The sequence below is a fragment of the Crotalus tigris genome, unplaced genomic scaffold, assembly GCF_016545835.1.
Source record: "Crotalus tigris isolate CLP2741 ecotype Arizona unplaced genomic scaffold, ASM1654583v1 scf7180000018371.15429387391:27106975, whole genome shotgun sequence".
Classification (NCBI taxonomy): domain Eukaryota; kingdom Metazoa; phylum Chordata; class Lepidosauria; order Squamata; family Viperidae; genus Crotalus; species Crotalus tigris.
The window spans coordinates 4,203,770-4,225,379 of record NW_024096970.1 but is presented as its reverse complement, the minus strand read 5'-3'; the positions used below and the strand labels follow the sequence as shown (position 1 = coordinate 4,225,379).

General features: G+C 36.0%; 1 protein-coding gene across 3 annotated transcripts in view; it reads left to right on the top strand.

Moving 5' to 3' along the window:
• Positions 1 to 20,413, top strand: part of WASF1 (WASP family member 1) — a 50,711-nt gene extending 30,298 nt beyond the window's left edge. For 2 of the 3 annotated variants that reach the window (XM_039351186.1, XM_039351187.1), the window contains exons 3-10: positions 437 to 595; positions 6,643 to 6,777; positions 10,289 to 10,442; positions 11,974 to 12,091; positions 13,865 to 14,037; positions 14,642 to 14,821; positions 16,829 to 17,424; positions 19,484 to 20,413. In XM_039351186.1, coding sequence (XP_039207120.1) covers positions 463 to 595; positions 6,643 to 6,777; positions 10,289 to 10,442; positions 11,974 to 12,091; positions 13,865 to 14,037; positions 14,642 to 14,821; positions 16,829 to 17,424; positions 19,484 to 19,641 — 1,647 coding nt within the window. In that variant the 5' untranslated portion in view covers positions 437 to 462 and the 3' untranslated portion in view covers positions 19,642 to 20,413. The remainder of the gene's footprint in view (positions 1 to 436; positions 596 to 6,642; positions 6,778 to 10,288; positions 10,443 to 11,973; positions 12,092 to 13,864; positions 14,038 to 14,641; positions 14,822 to 16,828; positions 17,425 to 19,483) is intronic. The other variant, XM_039351188.1, reaches the window with a different exon arrangement.
• The last annotated feature ends 1,197 nt before the right edge of the window (positions 20,414 to 21,610 follow it).

Below are 21,610 nucleotides of genomic sequence, written 5' to 3'. Positions count from 1 at the left end.
TTAGATCATTCCAGAAGTTTTGGGTTACATCTTCCCATATGATTTTAGCTAAAATGCCATAATGCAGGCAGTTAGAGAAATTCAAATTTGGAAAAATTAGTTTATACCATCTGGCACAATTGGTAGAACTATAACATATAAGAACTCCCAGCTTCACAACCAATAATGAATAGTAAAGGGGCTCAGGGCACTACAGTACAAGATTTCTATAGTTCTATAGTTTTAATAGTTCTATGAGGAAATTTATCATAAGCACTAAATAAGATTTCCAAATAAGTAGGGAAAATACAAGAGCTCTGAGCTATTTTGCATCTGACTATCCTGCTTTTCATAGGTGCCTTAATTGTATTTTCAAATGTTTGTCATCTTTTGTACAACTTATTTGGAAACAAGCAACCTGAATTATATTTTAATTTGCTCTTCTGTTTCTTCACAGGACTGGTACCTGCTTGATATTTCAATATGCCACTGGTAAAAAGAAACATAGACCCTAGATATCTTTGCCATACAGCTCTGCCACGAGGCATCAAGAATGAATTGGAATGTGTTACTAATATTTCCTTGGCAAATATAATAAGACAATTAAGCAGTCTAAGTAAGTATTTAATGTATTAAGAATTAATTTATTTTAAAGGTAAATTTTATATGGCCAAATCTGTATGGCTTTAACCTGAATTCTATTTCATCATGTTCATTTTTTTAAAAAAAAGATGCATTATTCTCCCATACCCTGTATTTAACAAAATGTATTATGAATAGTTTTCTTTATATATATTGTGAGTATGAGAATACATATAATACATGTATACATATATGTGTGTGTATATTATGGACCTATTAATTATATTTTATATGCTCACTTACAATATAAATATACATACATACATACATACATACATACATACATACATACATACATATATGGTACAAATAAAATACGAACACCAGGAGAGTATAAATATAAAAATATACTTTACTAAAAGCTGCCAAGCTTTCGTTTGGAAACTCCAAACATCATCAGGCTAAGGAGCCAGTAAACAATGATGACTTAAATGGGTTTTGCCGGCATCTGCACCCAGCTCATGGACCGTGTCACCGGTCCCGGCCGGTTAATTAGTGTTCAGATGTTTCTTTATTACTCTCCGTCCGCTTCCTTCTATGGTTCTTCTGGATCATTCCTTCCACTATCTCATTACTGGCATTCATCTCCTCCACCACCCCTTTATCCTTATTTCCTTCCATAGTACTGACCCTCCTCCCCTTTTTGTTTTCATTTTCCACCCTGGGGGCATCTGTTTCTCCTCTATCAGTGTTACAAGCTTCCCTGGGCTCACAGACGCTCCCCCCCCACACACGCTTTTCTCAATCCCTGCTCCACACCCTTTCTTCTCACTCCTCCACTGTCATGAGTAACTTTCATACGGGTGTTGCATATTTGGGGGTCTATGCCCTCCTCCTCCGTCCTGGCAATCTTCGTGTCGACAGTTCTCCACCGTTCCATTTGTTTGCTGCGTGATCGGGTGCTTACTCCGTCTCTCAGTTCATCATCCCCCCTCCTCCCTATCGCATGCTCTTCCCCATTGCTGATAGGAACGGTATTCAGGTGGACACCAGGTTCCAGGTCTCTGCATTCTGATTCCCCGCGTTCTCCTCTCCTGTGCTCGTCTTTGGGGGGACTTCAAAGTGTTCGTCCCGGGGGGGGCTGTATTGTTGGTGGGGGTATTCCTTGTCTGCAGAGGGTCCAGGCAGAACACCGTGTCTCTCCCTTTCACCGTATGCCTAGGCAATCGAGCCGTGCTTTCGTTCTTCTTCTTCCCCCCTTTTTTCTTTTGATCTCTGTCGACGTTCCCCACAGCGTCAGGCTGCAGACTCCTCATGCTGGATCTTCCACACTCTCCACAGTTGTTGTTAAGTTCCAGGGGTGGGAGGTCTATCGTGGTGATATTGGGGAAGGGGGAGGTCTTTTTTGTGTCATTTTTTGTGTTAGGGAGTCGTTTGACACCAGACCCACACTCACAAAAACCACACAGGATGTCACCACCATACATCCACGCAAAAAGCAAACCCAAAGCCACACCGATGATGAGGCATGACCACTAACCAGAAGCCAGACCACAGCTGCATCATTAGCCACTTTAAACCCCTCCAATCCATACATGAAGCAAACTGACACCCACCATGAAGATGAGGCACGACCACGAACGCGAAGCCAAAAAATAGCAAGGCAGCCCACCATCTTAAACCCCCCTGCAACTCAGACTAACCTGAGCACAACAAAGCCCCACCCAAACAGAACACTCCCCCAGCCAATCAGAGCACAGCCAACCCCCCAGCCAATCAGAGCACAGCCAACCCCCCAGCCAATCAGAGCACAGCCAGCCCCTAACCAATCAGAACACACCTCCACCCAATCAGAACACAGCAAGCTCCCACCCAATCAGTTCATACCCCCACTGGCAGTTAAAAGGAAGAAACAGCTAAGACCACACATTGCTGCTCGAAGCACGAAGCTGAAAACACCAGCCTGAAGATGACGAATGGGACTTCGTCGAAACGTCGCCAAGACACTTCCAATTTTACGTGGGAGAAAACCCGAATAACCAAAGACCTACATACAAACACCCGCGAAAACCTCAGAAAACATACATACATACACACATACATACATACATACATACATACATACATATTGTGTGTGAGCATATAAAACATAATTAATAGGTCCATAATCACTGGATTCTCCTGGAATATTTCCCCCCTCATATTCTACCCATCAGAAAATCAAAGTAGGTTTAATTTCAAATCTAGACTAAAGGAGACTAATAAGTGTAGCAAATTAATCTCACTAAATGTTAATTTAAAATGGTTATTATGCCTGCTTAAACAACTTTCCAGGAAGAAATTCTTAGCAACTGACTAATAATTACAATTAAAATCTTTAATCAATGTAGTTTTTTTCAGATGTGGTTGAATCTCTGTTTTTTTAAAAACAGGAAACACAGAGAGACCAGGCAAAAAACATGTTTGTATTGCCTTGTATGTCCCTTGTGGCATACAAACATGCACATGATGTTCAAGAGAGAAAGAGTGAGGCAAAATGCATGACTTGCAGAGTGTAATATTTCTGCTAATAGCAATAGCACTTAGACTTATATACCACTCCATAGTGTTTTACAGCCCTCTCTAAGTGGTTTACAGAGTCAGCCTATTGCCCCCAACAATCTGGGTCCTCATTTTACCGACCTCAGAAGGATGGAAGGCTGAGTCAACCTTGAGCCAGTGAGACTCGGACTGCCATGGCCAAAGTTTGCCCTCTCTGTCATGCATTTCTATAGTTGTAGAAACAGCCAATTTCTGCTATATGAAGGGAAAGATCAGGATAAGCAGTTTGCAACCTCTACCTAATAAACTTCTAAATTTATATAGCAATGATGAATGAAGGGAAAGATTAAGATCAGCAGTTTGCAACCTCTATCTAATAAACAACCAAATTTATATAGCAATGATGCATCTATTGCAAAAGTGTTCAGGAAGAACATAAATCAGTTCAACTGCATCTTCTAAATAATATCCTTTAGTGCCAAAGAAATTTCTCTGTATTGGTAAGGGAATATCACTAAAAGGATGACCCCTTGGATCATGGGTTGTCTAGCTGTGCTACATAAAAACCTGCATAAGGTGGTCTCCTGAGCTAAATTCAGAATATTGCTTATGATCTGTAAAGCTCTTCAAAAGTAAAGCATCCTCCCTCTATAATATCTTTATTAGATACCTATTTAAGGCTCTCTTACTACATAAGATATATTGAAGTTTACTGAATAAAGGACTTTCAAAATTTTGTATTTTGGCTGTGTAATATTGAAAGCATATTTTCCTGGTACTTGCCTTAATGACATTTTATGATTGTGCATTTTTTTTAAAAAAAATCTCCATCTTTTAGTTAGCCTTTATTTTCTCTATTGATTATTTTATCTGGCATGTTATTTAAATAACTTACATTGCAAGTTATTTAAGATTGACCATATCATTGATGGCTTGATGCCCCACAGCAGCTGTTTCCCAAATTAAAGAAAATAGTAGCTTCCTTCCCTCCCCCCCCCCCAAATCCAGGCTATTCTAGCTTCTCTCTGTCTCCCTCCATCTCTCTCCTATTTTGTTAAGTGATCTTCATGATAATCTGATAATGAGCCATGATTTTATTCATCAAGTCAATGGTAAAATAAAATGTAAATGAAGGAGAAAGGGGGAAATAAAAAATGATCCCATGGTTGTCGTTAAGCAAGTTAATGCTCTGTGAATATTATGTTTATTATTAGCTTGGGTAAGCTTTCTATTTCATTTGTTTTACCTTTTGATTTCCAGTTTTGTGCCAGGGAATCTATTGAGGTTTAGACAGAAAATGCATTTTATTCTGAGCCCAGAACATCTGAAATTGATACTCTAAGCTTAGAACACTTTATACATGCACAATATCTGTACAGTTAGAAAAACCTATGCTTACAGTGATGCTGGAGTCTGCAGGCAAAATCTTACAGCCTGATAGCATTCTGAAAAATACTGCTGGGTTGGCTGTCTTTTAGTGAAGAGACCTACATTAATTTAAGCACATAGTTAGAGGGTTTTTGTTGTTGCTGCTGTTAAGATCAATGGGCATGGTCTTACACAAAGCTTGAATATAACATTTTTCACTTTGGCTGTTGAATTAATATTTTTGAACATGTTCTGCCAACTTGTGTAGGCTTCAAAATGTCACTAAGTATGATTCTAAGCAGCATTTGTAGATTTAATTGAAGTCTTTCTCTGTGGAAACTAAAACAAGGACCAGCATGTGTGAAACAAATATATCACCACATGGATTATTCATTGAGTTTCTAACATAATCATCTTGAGTCTCATGACTACATTGATTGTTGAAGTTTCAAATATCCTGAGAAGATATCAAATTCCGGATTCAAATACCCTTAAGTAGATTGTCCCATACATGGCACTCTTCAAGTGAAATGTTGAATATTTCTTGGAACAGTATTATGAGAATACCAGTGATAAGTATCATATATGTATCTATTATAAAAGATTGATTAGAGTTGACTAGAGTTACAGGGTTTTAAACCAGACATAGTTGCTTTTAAAATGCTTGTATGTGTGCATGCATGCACACACATGTATGCATATGCCTATGTTAAATCTGCAATAGTTAAAGGGTTTTCTTCAGATCAATAAATAAAAATGCCCCTTAAAATTGAAATATTTTCTTGCATCTTTTTTTCTTCCAACTAAATCATTAAATGACTTTTTATCAACAAAGTGGAGTAGGGTAGGGTAGGGTAGGGTAGGGTAGAGTAGAATAGTATAGAATAGAATAGAATAGAATAGAATAGAATAGAATAGAATAGAATAGAATAGAATAGAATAGAATAGAATAGAGCTGGAAGGGACCTTGGAGGTCTTTTAGTCCAGTCCCCTGCTCAAGCAGGAGAACCTATACTGTCTCAGACAGGTAAATGTCTAGTCTCTTCTTTAAAATCTCCAGTGATGGAGTGCCCACGGAATGATTCTTCCAGGAGCCGTTCAAAGTGATTCTTCCAGGAAGAGGTTGAATACAAAGAACTAAATATAAGAAATAATATTTGTGCATGAGCCGTGGTGGCGCAGTGGTTAGAATGCGGTACTGCAGGCAACTTCTGCTGACTCCTGGCTGCCACCAGTTTGGCAGTTCAAGTCTCATCAGCTCAGCCTTCCACCCTTCTGAGGTTGTAAAATGAGGACCCAGATTGTTGGCGGCAATAAACTGACTCTATAAACCTCTTAGAGAAGGATGTAAAACACTATGAAGGGGTATATAAGTCTTAAGTGCTATTGCTAAGTGCTCTTGCTATTCCAAATAGAAGAAACTATAATAGGGTTTCAGATATTCAGCAATTCCATTTGGATCTTCAGTAAAATACTTAACTGATTAGTCAAAGTAATTATATTTAAAGCTGCTAGATGTTCAGTATTTGTGGGGGGGGGGTTGCACATGTGTATGGAATTATGAATAAATAACCACTATACTTTAGTGCTATTTTATTACTATGGTGATATTCTTGCACTTTTAGTTTCATTAATCTTACCATGAACATTCCATTCTTTCTCTTGATTAAAATAGTTTTGGAATCCATTTTATTTCATTTATAACATTTCTACAGACTTTCATTTGTAATACATAGCAGTCATGCAGGTTTCAGATTCTAAATACCTATAGCTCCGAGCAGTGGGGAAAAGAAACACCAGATGCTTAAATACCCGAAAAAACACCCGGGAAAATTATTGAGAAAAATTGGATAATTCTTATATCATGAAATAAAGCATACAAGCTCTTAAGGACTTGAACAAGCTGCTGTTAATGGGCATTTCATTTGTGACTATATACAGGATTCCAATAAAAAATACTTATTGAAGTTTCTCCTGTGTATTAGTCTAAGTGCCACAAAACTGTTGCTTTCAATGCAATAGACCAATATAGATATCATATTATCTTGACATTTTTAAGCCTGCATTTTTATTGCACGATGTTTGTCTAAAACGAAAGTATGATATAACAATCCAAGTCCTTTGAAGCACATTCATATTCTTAGCCCTATTTTTAAAAACTTCCTTTTGCAGGTAAATATGCAGAAGATATCTTTGGAGAACTTTTCAATGAGGCACATAGTTTTTCTTTCCGAGTGAATTCCTTACAAGAACGTGTGGATCGTTTATCTGTCAGTGTTACACAACTTGATCCAAAGGAAGAAGAGCGTGAGTTTTTATAAAAATAGTAGATGCATTACTTTATGGCTTGCACCAGACATGATCATCATTTGTAAATATTGGTACTGAAGACACTTTTATCTATTATTTCCAGTTAGCAGATGTTGCGCTAATAAATCTGAAGCAAACCAGTATAAACAGCCTTTAAAATATGCCATTGAGAATATAAAATACATGATTGAGAACATGTAAAAACTCTTTTCAGTATTCCACTGAATAATCTGTGTTCTGAGAGATCAAATTTCAGTTAGGTCTGTTTGAAAGCAGATTTCAAGAGATATTTGCCATAAAGTAGTTGCCATGCTGATAGATATCACGGCTGAGAGTCCTGCGCAAGACTAACAAATAGTGATATAATCGATTTGTAAAAACTCCTGAGGTTTTTAATTGGTTAGATGAAGAAACTGAAATTTGATCCAAAAATATAAGTGGTAGATCTCTGTTTCATGATTGCAAAACTAGTTGAATATGAATATATTTCTTCCATAAAATTCTGTTCATGACTTGGGTATAATTCTTGAACTGGTAATGGTATTTAGGAAGCCCCGTAATCAGCTTTGATTTGGTAGCTACCATGGACCTATTCCTGGAAACGACAGTTTTGCTATATTTTTGAAGCTTAGACAGGTAGTTAGATCCTCTATGTACTGCTCTGGGCTCCTTCAGGAAAAAGCACAATATAAAGATAGCAGTAATTGTAGTGCAATAGAAAATATATTAGTGAGTAATACACTAGTAATATATTAGTGAATGGTGATAATGGAGAATCAGCAATGAAGTTTATGAAAAAAATGAGTGACATTTTGAAAGAATGTAGTCTTGTGGAAATAATAGATTTTCTGAAAGGGTGAGGAGGAGGAGGAGAAGGAGAGGTGTAGGAGCTGCTTGGATATAGGGAGTCACCTTACAGTCACAATTGGGACTGGGATTGCTACCGAAAATTGGTATGGTGTAAAGCAAGAATCATATAACTGCACTGACTTAAAATGGAAAACCTGGCACTCCCATTGTGTTCATTAATTGAGAATTACAAGTCATTGAGTACTCACCCCAGTCCAAGCCATTTTGAGGTCCCTCCCTCCCAGCTCTAAGCCTCAGTAAGAGTGCCAGCCCACCCCAGTCCGATCTCAGTTGCCTTTACCACCCTGCACTTTGAGACCTTGCCACTCTGTGCTCTGTTGTCCCCTCTGCTATCGTATTCTTGCTCCTGCTGCTGAGGTTTGCCTGGTCTGGTTGCTGGTCTGTATGGAACTGGCTTTGAGCAGCAAAATAAAATAAAATAAAATAAAAATGCACAAAGTAGCTTAAAGGTGCCACAGCCTGCCAAATGTCCCTTTGTCCCATGCTCCTGGGCCCTATGAGGCTAGCTTTGCAGAGCAAAAGGTTTTTTTTTAAAAAAGCACAAAACAGCCCCTTTAAGGTGTTATTATGGAGAGAAAATTTGGAGATAGATGCCCTTGAATGTTTTTTGGAAATTGCAGAGGAAAGACAGGATATTAAAGTATAAAATAATTTTATTTTATATTTTATATATTTATGCATTTTAAAATAATGTTTTAAAAATTATTTTTACTCTAAATATTTTTCAAAAGAATGTAGGAGACATAAATCACACTTAGACTAGGCTGTTGGCATAATCGTAACGGGAAACTATGGGAACTTGGAATTGAAAGTTAATCAGTAGTGCTTACTATCTGTAGAGATTTAAGCACTTTAAGGTAATTTCTATAAATGTGTTTTCAAAAATATTGCTTTGGTTTAGCAGAAATCTGTTCTGGACATCACTGTGATATATGCTAGTGAAATTTCAGCTATTCTATAAAAAAAAAAGAATTTAAGGAAGTTTTCCCTTGAGTTTTAAAAATGTTATCCATCCCAAAGATGGAAAGATGGTTTTTTAAAAAATGAAACAAATTAACATGATTACTCTATCATTTTAATTACAATTGCAATCATTTTAATTACAAAAAAAACATTTATAGTATTTTGCAGTATTCATGTGCCAAGATTTCCAGTACCAAAGTTACATAACTTCATTCAAAGCCAGGACTATTTTAATTCATCTTCTCTCTTAGAAATGTATGGGCTATTTCAGTTAATAGCTTTAGAATCAATAAATTTAGAGATAGAAAGTATTAAAAGTATTTAGTCCAACCAGCTATCATAGTATTTCCACTATGATATTCTTTTGGATGTGTTGAACTATAACTTCTGTCATACCTAGCCAGCATGGTCTGCTTAGGGACCATCAGTTTGAAGAACCCCAGTTTACTAGTTCGCATTAGATAAAACCAAGTGCCTAACACAAAATTGCCATCACATAAATTAATATGTTTAATTTAGTTTCATGAAACATGCAGTTATAGATTAATGCACACATTACTAATTAAATTCAATTAAATAAATTATAGGCAGCAGAAATGTATATTCAATTTTGTTAACTACCTGAATTTATAGTCAATGTTAGATGTGAGCCACATCCAAGAAACACGTGTATGATTGATAAATTACCTTGTAACACATATATGCTTTTTTCCATTCATTTTGAAGATTTCTTCCAGTAGCAAAATGTCCGCCATTATAAAGAATCAGTTCTGATCAGCTTTGAGGAAACAATTTGGGAAAAATCATTGATGCCAGTAGTATAACTTATATGCTAAACTTTAACAATGTGTTGCATAAAAATAATAAAGTGGTGACAGCTACTCAGCCAATTCAGAACCACATTCAAAGAATCTGTAGCAGTGTATTCTACAATTGTTAAGCTGTTTATTTCCAATTTCAATTGCTTATGGCTTCTTGTCATAGTAATATTAGTTCTAATTTCAGAATGTTCATTGCCTCAATGAGCACAAAATCGTCCACTTTTTTCCTTCTGTTCAATCATGTCTGATTCTTGGAGAGAGTCTGGACAAGTTCTTATAGTTTTCTTGGCAAGGTTTTCCAGAAGTGGTTTGCCAGGGCTGAGAGAGTGTGACCGCCCCAAGGTCACCCAACTGGCTTTGTGCTGATTTCTAGCCTAATGCTTTAACCACAACACCAAACTGGCTCTTTTCCTCCACTTTACAGAATCATAATTGTCATTGTAGTTGACTATGTAGAGGCATTCAAAGCATTGCTCTGAAAAGCATGTTGTTGTGAGTTTAACATTCTTCTCCTTGAAGCATGAAAGAAGACAGGTCTTATAAGAGACTTGGCATAACTGCTTAGAAGGCTTTCCTAGATATTTTTCACAGGCACACAAGACTTCTGTTAAGATTGCAATGTAATGAAATGAAGAAATATATCATAGCAATTAGGTAAAGCCTTTGACATATGAGTAGTGACCTTCCAAAGTATGTGGCCGCTTTAATACTTTTAGGAGAGATGTGTTTACACAGCCTTAATTTTTAATGAGCAGATCCTAACAATTCCAATGTCCTGTTTTCTTATGAAGTGCAAACTTTAGTATAACCTTTTCTGAACACACCAACTGTGTAAATAATTATCTTCTCTTCAGTTTCATTGCAAGATATAACAATGAGAAAAGCTTTCCGAAGTTCCACAACTCAAGATCAACAGCTCTTTGACCGCAAGAGTCTTCCAATCCCTTTGCAGGAGACTTACGATACATGTGAACAGCCGCCACCACTCAACATCCTTACCCCTTACAGGTTATCATTTCAAAAATCTATATCCTCTGTTTATATTATGCATTTATTATTTACTGGGATAATAATTTTCAAAAATCTGTAACTGAATTCAAGGATTTCATTTGAGATCCCAATTCTTTTTCATCAAAAGTCATACAGCTGATTCTATGCAACTTAAATTTCACAAATTATTGGAGCAACTGATAAATTCTAAGGTTACATAATTGAGTATCTAGATTATCTGCCTTGTATTTGTTTGATTGTTCATCATGATTATATTCTTTTATAATACATAAGCAAATGATTTATATCTATTCATGGCCTAGCTAATGCTATATTGCCAATGTCTAGGGAACTTTATTTCCCCAGTTCTTCCTAGGAAATATTAAGGATTTAAATTGGAACTTTCTACAAGAAAAGCATGTGCAGCAAGCTGTAATGTACAACATCATGTCACACTTAAGCTTGTACAGAAGTTGGATCAAAGTCCATTTATTTATTTATTGATTGATTGATTGGATTTTTATCCTGCCTTTATTACTTTATAAATCGCTTAAGGCAGCAAACATACCTAATACTCCTTCCTCCTATTTTACTTACAACAACAACTCTGTGAAGTGGGCTGGACAGAGAGAGTGACTGGTCCAAAGTCACCCAGCCAGTTTTCTTGCCTGAGGTGGGACTAGAACTCACCAACTCCTGGTTTCTAGGCCAGCACTTAACCTCTAGGCCAAGCTGTCTTGTTATGTACACAGAATATTCCTTTCGGCAACTAAAGAATCTTGTACTCAAGTCTAGCCCAGACTATCATTAAAGTATTTTGTTTGTAATGTTCTGAAGAAGAGAATCTGTTTCTGGCATTAAAGGGCATAAACTATTTGATTGATGTGCCCCTGAGCATCTGCTGAGTGCATTTTCCTCATTATGAAGCATGTGGTTCCATTCTCAAGCTCTTTTTTTCAACCCATCTGATTAGAACTTTGCAACCAAAATAACCTTTCAAACAAATTATTTACTAAGAAATTATATCATTAATTTCTATTATATTCACCTTTTGCTTATATCTTTCATCTATGATTGTATATATTATGATTGTTAAGTTAGTGCATAAAATTCTGCAATGAGCTTAGCACTCAAGCTCCTTTTCAAAATCCATGAAACAAATAATAAAATTTAAATGGGCATTACATAATGAATTTTACATGGTCTTTAAATATTTAGACATACAATGAAACATTTGCCATGATTTGTGTATTCAATAATTTACAATTTGGGTCCACTTGTTATTGCCCCCAGATATGGTTATCTATTGAATTAACATCATTAATTTTAATTTCTGCCATTCCTTCAATGTGTGCTTTATAGATCAGTGTCAGTTATTTTCCTTGGAAATAAAAATGCACCTTTTCCCCTGTTTGTGTATGTAGGTATGCTCTGCTTAAGACTTCATCCTGCTAGAAATGTATTCTTCTTTTGGAGACGATATTATAATCTCAGATGTTATCATTCAATCTGTATTTAATAACATTTTACAATGTTGCTTTGTCTTTAGAGATGATGGAAAAGAGGGTTTAAAATTTTACACAAATCCTTCATATTTCTTTGATCTATGGAAAGAAAAGATGTTACAAGATACAGAAGATAAAAGAAAGGAAAAGAGAAAACAGAAGGTAAAGGATACTGCTTTTGACCAAAGATACAATGAAACAAAAATAGCCCCATTAAGGCAGCCGTTAAAATCATGTAATTTCCTAAACATAATAAAGCTTATTTAAATAATAAGAACCAGCAAAAGTAGTAGAAATGCCTTCTGGGAAATCAAAAATTCATATAAAAATGGGGAAGGTGTGCAAATTAGATAAAAAAGAATCGTCATTCCATCAGTTCAGGTCTGTGATATATTTACTTCTGTCTTCTGTCAGGTAGAAGCTTTTTTCCTTTATGATAAATTCTGTAATGGGAAATAGAATGGATTGAACTTTGGTTCCTAGCAATGAAAATTATGAACTTGCTGATTTTGGCTTGTATAAAGAAGGATTTTCCCTGTTGTTAACAGAGTTAGCATAATGATTCAAACTTATTTTTATAATCATGAGCAAAAGTCTTTCTGCAGAGTAGTAACAATAAATATTGCTAGACTATGAATACTGGTACATAGATACTGAGCCTTGTGGAACAGAATAAATTATCTTAGTTTTAGGTTATCTCTTGCCTTTTAGTCTCAAGTGGTATATCTGGTCTAGATTTGCTTATAAGGCAACTTACAATGGATGTAAAAAGCAGTAGATATAGTAATATTTGCAACATGTTTTATACAGTTAGAAATTCATAAACACAGAAGGGTTTTCACTCAGACGCCTATCCCTATCCTTCATCTGGGTGTGCTATAAGGAAAATGTGGGAAGATCTCCCTAATGGAATATTTGTGTCATTGTGATGATGGTTGAGTCAAAATTATTGAACACATTCTCTTCTACTGTAATTATTACCAAGACATTTGTATTACATTTATCTACCCATTACTTTTATGGCTGCCAACCTGTACAGATTAATTTTACATCCATTTACTGCTTCCAGAAAACAGTTGTTATTGCATTCAAATAAGTTCACGTAAGTTCTATGTGACAGCATATAAAATATGGCAGGACCCTTAGCCAGGAGATGTTAATTGATAAAAGTATTTTGTATACATATTTTCATATTAGTTGCTTGCTAATAAAGATTCAGTTTTTGTAGAAATGCATAATATTTTAATTTGGTTAGGTTTTTATTTCAGGATATTTTAGGTCATGTAAGTTTATAAATTTATACTTTCTAGCTTTGTAGATTTTATTTTCGGAGGCATTTTGTAACACCAACCTTATAGTATCTCGTAGATCTTAAACTCATTAGTTCATAATGTTCAGTTATAGTCATTATACCTATAGTCAACTTATAGGTATTTTATAATAAATATAATACTAGAGATCGCCTTTTTGTATTACATCCAATAATTTCAAGAAACTGCCACAGAGCCATTAGTAAACAGTCCAAAGAAGCCCTAAGAGTGCCACCACCCACCCAGACAGGCAAGACACCAGAATATAAACAGACAGCAGACAGACTCCTTACTACGCACTGATGATGTTACCTAGTTAGGGTAATGAAATGTATGCAAGAAAACAGGCAAGCTCAGAGAGCACCAAGGACCCCCCATTTCAACCCTGAGCTACAAATATTTTTCTTCATTGGTACAATAATTCCATGATTACTGAAGTACATTGTTTATTACTTACATTTTATACTGCTGAATGATGAAAATGTGAAGGAATTATCATGGACAATTTAAATGTTTCAATGTTATATCCTTCTTGTAATTAAAAGAAAACATATGTTTCTGGTGGATTCTTTTATTTTCTGAGCAGAACTCTTTCAGTGTCAGGTTTCCTATGTTTTTTTAATAGCAGAAGAATCTCGATCGTCCTCATGAACCAGAAAAAGTGCCACGGGCTCCTCACGACAGGCGCAGAGAATGGCAGAAGTTAGCCCAGGGAGCAGAACTCGCAGACGATGATGCCAGCCTTTTACATAAGCATATTGAAATTGCTAATGGCCCTGCCTCACATTTTGAGACCAGGTTCGGTTTTTTTTTAACTCAAAGTTTGAAACTAGCTCATTTAAGTTGTTTGTATGAATTTCAAGCTAGCTGTCATCCTTACGTTCTATAATTAGGGGTAATTTACTAGAAGCGTCCATAATTTGACATTGCTGTAATAGATCATTGTAGTATGCCATGCCACCTTACACTCATGACTGGACTTGTAATTTTCTTTCCCATATTCTCCATAGAGGGCTTTTGAATGCCCTTACTCTACAGACAATCCTCTCCTGTTCTTATATGTGTATGTGTGTATAATAGCAGTGATGATGATGATTTGCTATTTGCTTTGGAGTTAGCAAAACTGAACTTACAATTTCTGTTCCTGCATTAACTGCACATCTTCATGTTTCACAGTTTATGACAATTACAAAACAAGGTGTCAGGTGTGTATATTTTGTTATCATGTGTTAAGTTTCCTTATTGACCTTCTCTTACTAACTGTTTTACGTCCTCTTCCTCCATAAGTATTGAAATAGTGGGCTAATTTTCCTTCGGAGAGAAATGTTTTTCTTACAACGGCAATGAAATCAGAGACTAAAATGAATTTAACATATGTACATATGGATTTATTTCTGTTCAGACCGCAGGCATATGTGGAACACATGGATGGACCCTATTCTCTTTCTGCATTACCATACAGCCAAATGAATGAACTTCTTAACAGGGCAGAAGAGCGTGTTTTAGTAAGACCACATGAACCTCCCCCACCCCCACCAATGCATGGAGGAGGAGATGTGAAACCCATTCCACCCTGTGTTAGGTAAGAAGCACTTAAAATGAAATGTCAGAGTGCCTTGGCAATAGCTGACACTGACAGACTATAAGTTGTAGGTACAAAATAAGTAAGTAAGAAAACAAAAATCCATGAAATACCTATTTTCTATTTGCTAAGTACTTTATTCTTAGAGGTTTTCCTATGCATTTATTTAATAAATAGATCTATTGCCATTAATTATGAGTCAATTCAACATTTATAGTCATCAAAATGAAAATAATAAAATAATATAAAAGTCTAGAAAGTAACATATTCAGCTTAAAACTAAAAAGAGGAGGCAAAATCTGAAACCCACGTACATGTAGTCCTTGTTTAGTCCTTGTGTACTGCCTCATATAGGAACTGTTAGCAATTACAGTGATGATGAAAAAGTAACTTTGCGACCAATCTTTGCATTTATGTCCTTTGTAGGTCTGAAAGCAAAAGAAAGCTGATTACAAGCACAGTCACCATTTCATTTAGGGACTGCTTCATTTAACAGCCAAGTTGTCAGTTACTATTGTCACTAAACAAGGATTACCTGTAGAGCATATCATAGTAATTGGAACAATTAGCTACCATTATGTAAATCCCTTTCATTAGGCTATGCTGTCCAAGAAAAGATATTCCTACTAGAATTGTACAGTGATGCAGATTCTAAAGGTAAAAGTGATTTGGTCCATGCATAGGTAACAGACTGCAATTGTCAGCATCTCCTTCAGTTAGACTCGCCTTTTCCTGGGATTGCTCAGTTGTTCAGCCTTTTTAAACAGTTGCTGAGGAGTGACATGGCTGTCCATGTGTCCTTCTAAGCACCTTTTATTTTTCAAATCTAAATTGCTCTTATGGCATACCAAATGAAAATACAGATTGTAACCAACCAGTAACGTAGTTAAGGCAACAGACTAAGATTGGAAAGATTTAGATTCAAGTCTGTCCCCAGCCATGAAATTTGCTGGCTGACTCTGAGCCACCACTATCTTTCAACTTTTGGGAAAATATAGAGGAAAAGGTACCATGTACGTTTTCTTCAGTTCCTGGAGGAAAGATGTTATATAAAGCTAGCAATAAACAAACAAACAAACAAATAAGATTGCTTGATTTCCAGTAATAACGATGACTCTAGGAACACTTCAAACCATGTACAATTCTAACAAATGTAAGAATAAGGGCCAATGTTTTGGGCCCCATTTCTGTGAGGAAGCTCTGAGGCCTGCAAAAATAATGTTGGCTCTGCCATTTTTATACCTGCTGTAAAATCTACCAAAATCTAAAGTCTACTCCAAATTCTACTTCAGTCTGAGGTGTAGAGAGTGACCATAAGGAGGAAGGACAGTGTTTCACACTCCTGCTGTGGAGGACTCTCAAAAGAGAAACTTGCCTCCCTTTGAATATAATTTATTTTTAATGCCAGGCATTCATCATCTGGGCTCGTAAACATTTTAATACATTTTATCATCATCTTAAGCAATGCATTGTCAGATATTTAATTATTGTAACAAAATTCTCTACTTTGACAGATTTGTCTGCTTAGTGCTATGTTATAATAGACACACTGATTGAATTCTAGTTTCATTTTCAAATGCTTTTTCTTTATTAAACCATATTTATTATTTTATTATTTTTCTTATTATTTTTATTTCTGTTACATGGTGTTTTTATATCCTTGAGTCGCCAGGTGAGAGTAGGCGGCAATATAAATTTTCTAAAGTAAAATAAAATAAATATTGTCAAGCAAACCATAATTATGTGACATCTCTGGAAAAAATTACAAATAAATATATAATTTCTTTTCAGATTAACACTATAACGATTGGTTATACAATTTCAGAAATTAAATGTTAAACAGTATGTGTTAGATATAGGAACGCTGGGAACCGCCTCAAATATGATCGATTTGCACATTCAAAATATTTGTATGTTCTGAAATCATTATTGATACTTAGAATGTGATTACAGCTAATTTCCATTCTTCTAATTGTACTCAATTTCGGTATTTTTTTTTAATCCTAGCTCTACTGCAGCTTTGACAGAAAATCGCCCTCAGTCACCTGCTGCTTGCAGAACTCAAGTCTTTGTGAGTCCCACTCCTCCCCCGCCTCCTCCCCCTCTTCCGTCTGCTCTATCTACTTCTTCATTAAGATCGGCAATGACTTCCACACCTCCCCCTCCAGTGCCACCTCCTCCCCCTCCTCCCACCACTGCTTTACAACCTCCAGCTGTCCCTCCACCCCCTGCACCGCTACAGATTGCTCCCGGAGTTCTTCATCCAGCTCCACCTCCCATAGCCCCTCCCTTAGCGCAACCCTCTCCTCCCATCACTAGAATTGCCCAAGTCTGCGAGCCCGTTCCAGTTCCGCCAAGTGAAATGCAAGGACTCCCTCCGCCACCGCCTCCTCCTCCACTGCCCCCTCCTGGTATTCGTCCCTCATCACCAGTTTCAACTCTTTCTCACCCGCCCAGCTCTACTGTCCCAGGCCCTCACCTTCCCATATTGCCTCCATCCCCACCATCCCAAGTCACTCCTGTTCCTGAACCCAAACGACACCCATCAACACTACCCGTCATCAGTGATGCCAGAAGTGTCCTCCTTGAAGCAATACGAAAAGGTACTAGCTATCTGTGGATCCATCAGCAGGGCTGCCCACTTGATGAAGTATATATTGTTTTTGCAGGTTTAATGTTTTTTTTTTTAAAAAAAAAACTGTGTGTACATAGCATAGAGTAAGCATGTCATCTTAAGCAAATTGCTATATGGATTTTTTTAAAAAAAACTTGACTTGATTCTAGATACTTATTTATCCTTGGATGGAGTTTATAATAGCTCTACATGAATGTTAGCAAAAAGTGTTCATGCACAGTACAATGTTGAGGACATAGTTTGTGAAAGGGTCCCAGAAGCATATTATATATAGTATTAAGTTTTGACAATGACAAAAACCAGTATATAATCGATGCATGCCAAGCAGCTGCTCTCAGCTTTTTCTTTCTGTTGTTCACAAGATTTTATTTTTCTAAAAAACAAAAAACAAAAAAAAACCCAGTTATATTATTGTGCTTTGTTATTTGGTTGAAATCATTAGCACAAGTGACAGAATAGCTTAATTTCTCAGTACTGTTTTATTAACTTAAATAATTGAGAAATAAGGAGTGGATAACTAGATAAAACTATATTCTGATTTGTATTTTAAACTATTTGAAATTCAGGAATCTTGATCAGAATTGGGTTTGTTTTCTAATAAACATGGTATATTCTTGGTTTTGAAAGAACCAGAAAGTTTGGGCCTGTTCTAAGGCTATAATTTATACGGCATTTTATTTTTCAAAATATTTTACAGCAAAGAAGTGAATATTTATCAAGGAAGCTTTTGAAATATCTTTTTTTATTAAATTTCTATAAAAATAATCCATATCCATATCTAACCACTTTGCTGTAATTTACTTCCCAAGCAACTGTGCTTCACTTTTAAATCAGCAGCACCCAGACCTTGGAACATTTTGTATAGCAGCAGTTTGCATTACTGATCAATTGGTATATTCTTAATTGAAAATATTAATATTCTACTTTAAAGTTTATGAAGGTTATTACTGTAATGATCCTATTTTTGTAACTGCATTTTACATTCATACATTTCTTTCCATAGTTAAAGAATAACTTAACAATTTCCTTCTTAATTTCCTCTCCCTTCTTTATTAAACTAGTTTGTATGTCCCAAACAAAATGCCTAATGGTACAAAGTACACAGCATAGTGCCTGAGGCTGGTTCCCTCTCCAGCTTGATGCTTTACTTAGTTGGATCTGATTATTTTTATTTTTGCCATTTAAAATAAATAAATAGATTTGGGAAGCTCGCATGTTGTAAAGCAAAGCACAGCACCAGCCTCAGGCATTTCTGCACTATCAACAGTGCCTCTGTTGCACTTTTGAGGCAGATTCAGAAAATAAAATATTGAGGGGCTGAAATCAGCTCAGTTATTTAAGAGGACATCTGAAGATGCTAAAAGGATAATAGAGAACAATTGTACCTGATTTTTTTTCCCAGTAAATGCTTTGTGATCATCCATACCAACCATGGCAGGCTTTTTTTTTTTTAGAGGACTTACAATATGATGTCAAAATAACATATTAACCTGCTGACACAGGCAAAAAAAAATGGGGACCCCCTTAAATAACAGATGGTTTTGGTCACCCACAAGAGACTGGATAATATGTAAAATTGTTTAACAGCCTAAAAATAAATCTATTTTCAAGAATGTTTTTGAGGACTGTACTGTCCAGAGGCATTTGTAGAAAATGACTGTATGAATGGCTCAGTTGTTGGGAAGTTGCCGTCTTTGTCTTTTTTGTTTTGTTGTTGTTGTTGCTAGGAAAAAAGAGAAAAGTAAGGTGACAGGATCAACTTTAAAAGTTTGCCTTCTACTAAACGGGTGTTTTATGACTGAGATTATCTCATTGGTAGCCATTTGTTAAAAGTGCCCATGATGTGTTCTCAGAGGTCTGAGAATTATCTGAACCAGAAAAATTAGGTACTTCTAACTAAGCTATAAAAGTGCATACTGTTAATTGAAGATTCTTATGGAAAAAAAATTAGTCTATGTTGCTATGCTGAATATAGATGGCTTGCAAAATACATGTTAGTTATTTGTAATTTTTTGGTGATATTCTAGGTATTCAGTTGCGTAAAGTTGAAGAGCAACGTGAACAAGAAGCTAAACACGAGCGTGTTGAAAATGATGTCGCCACCATATTGTCTCGCCGCATTGCTGTGGAATACAGTGATTCAGAAGATGATTCAGAATTTGATGAAGTTGACTGGTTGGAGTAAAATGATTATACGCTACAAAACTGAATGCTAGTGTCCATTGTGGTGCTTGTTCTTTGAAAATGTTTGGTCATTTCTAGTGTTTTTGTATTTTCTTTATATAATCTATGTTTTTCTACTTTTTATTTCAAAAAATGTTGGCATATCTTTGGAACTAAATGTTTTACAGTGAGACAGTTCTTTAAAAAGAGCACCATTTTGCTCCAGTAGACCATTAAGTATTAAGCATGGGCAACTGTTGATAGAGTAGCAGACTACATTTTCTGGCATTTAACTGTGCACTTCGTGATTTTAAGTTATGAAGGCGATTAAGTCTGAAGTTTCAAGGGCAACTGCATGTACTAATAAGCTTTATTATATTACATTGCTAATGCTGAAAAACCTGGAAGAAAAGGGTGTTCATCTATCCGGCACTGCAATCCAAACATTTCAATGGACCTTGAGTATGATATGAACTTGAAGGACTTACACCCTTGTGTAACCCACTGCCTTGATTACATCTGTACAGGACTTGTAGTTTTAGCAGCACTGGAATACTGAAAGAAAAGGGAAAATGGATTTTGGGGGAAATTTATTGGGTTTTTTTTTAATTAAAGAATTATGGCCTTATTTGAATGCTTTGGCAATTTTCTTTCTTTTTAACCTGTTGTGATATTTTCCCTGCTTAAAATTTTGATTTTTCTCCCCTTGTGAAACATCTGACTTAGTCATTCTGTGTAATTTATGTAACTGTTAAAAATAACTGTTCAGTTTAAAATAAATGGTTTGTTTTAAATGTTCCTGGTTGTGGCTTTTTGACATAGAGTAACTCATAAAATTCAAGACCATATTGAATGTTAAATAATAATGTCTAAACTCTACAGTGATTTTACATGTATAGAAAGCTTTTTCACTTTTTGAAGAATTCTAACAAGTTACCTATTTTTCTTGGCCATGTAGGATACATCAGAGCAGGAACATTTTTGGCCTTAAAATACACATGCAGTTGGTGATGGTTGGGGACCATATATACAGACACTGTGCCACTTCTGCATAGAGAGCACTGGAGAAACAAAATTAAAATGGCTTCTTCTATTATTTGATAGGTAGCTGAACCTGATTTTTTTTCCTATTACTATTTTCATAGGCAGAGAGCCAGTTTGGTGTAATGATCAAGGTAACAGGCTACAGACCATGAGTTCTATTCTCAGGCATAAAGCCTGTTGGGCAACATTGGCCAGTCATTCTCTCTCCAACCTCAGTAGCAAAAGCAACTCACTTCCGAAAAATCATGCCAAGAAACTGCAGGGACTTGTCCAGGCAGTTACCAAGAGTCAATGCTGACATAAAGGAACTAAAAAAAAAAAAAATCTGTAGAGAGGAGACAAGTGAAAAAAAATTTAATTGTGCTGTCACAACTTAAAACTCTGTGATATAGCTGATATTGCATACCACATCTGAATGCAAGTACAAATGCAAAGACCAATTTTAATGTTAACACTATCGCATGCATAATCCATCATTTCTTTGTCACCATGGTTTAACAGACATCTAGGAAACAATCAAAATTATTAAGGGAAAGGGACAGAATTTCTTACCATGTTCATTCTCCCTGCCATCAACATTGGTAAAAATTATTTTGAGGGAAGGGACTTGCATAGATGACTTTCTTTACATTCCATCTTCAACACAGTTGAACTTTTGACAGCCCACCAAATAGCTACTTGCTGGACTGTGAAGAGTCTGATTAAAGTGTGGTAAAGGACTCCTTGCACAGCTTATTTCCCAGCATAATTAAGGCAGTGACAAAGAGACATGGGAAAACAATGTTCAAAGCTACAGAGAAGACCATGAGAGCTTCATGAAGTCCACAAAACATAGGTTACAAATTCCTGTTCTATACACCAGTAATTCTCAACTTCAGCAACAGTAAGATGTGTGGACTTCAGCTCCCAGAATTCCCCATGCTGACTATAGACTAAAGAGGGGTGGG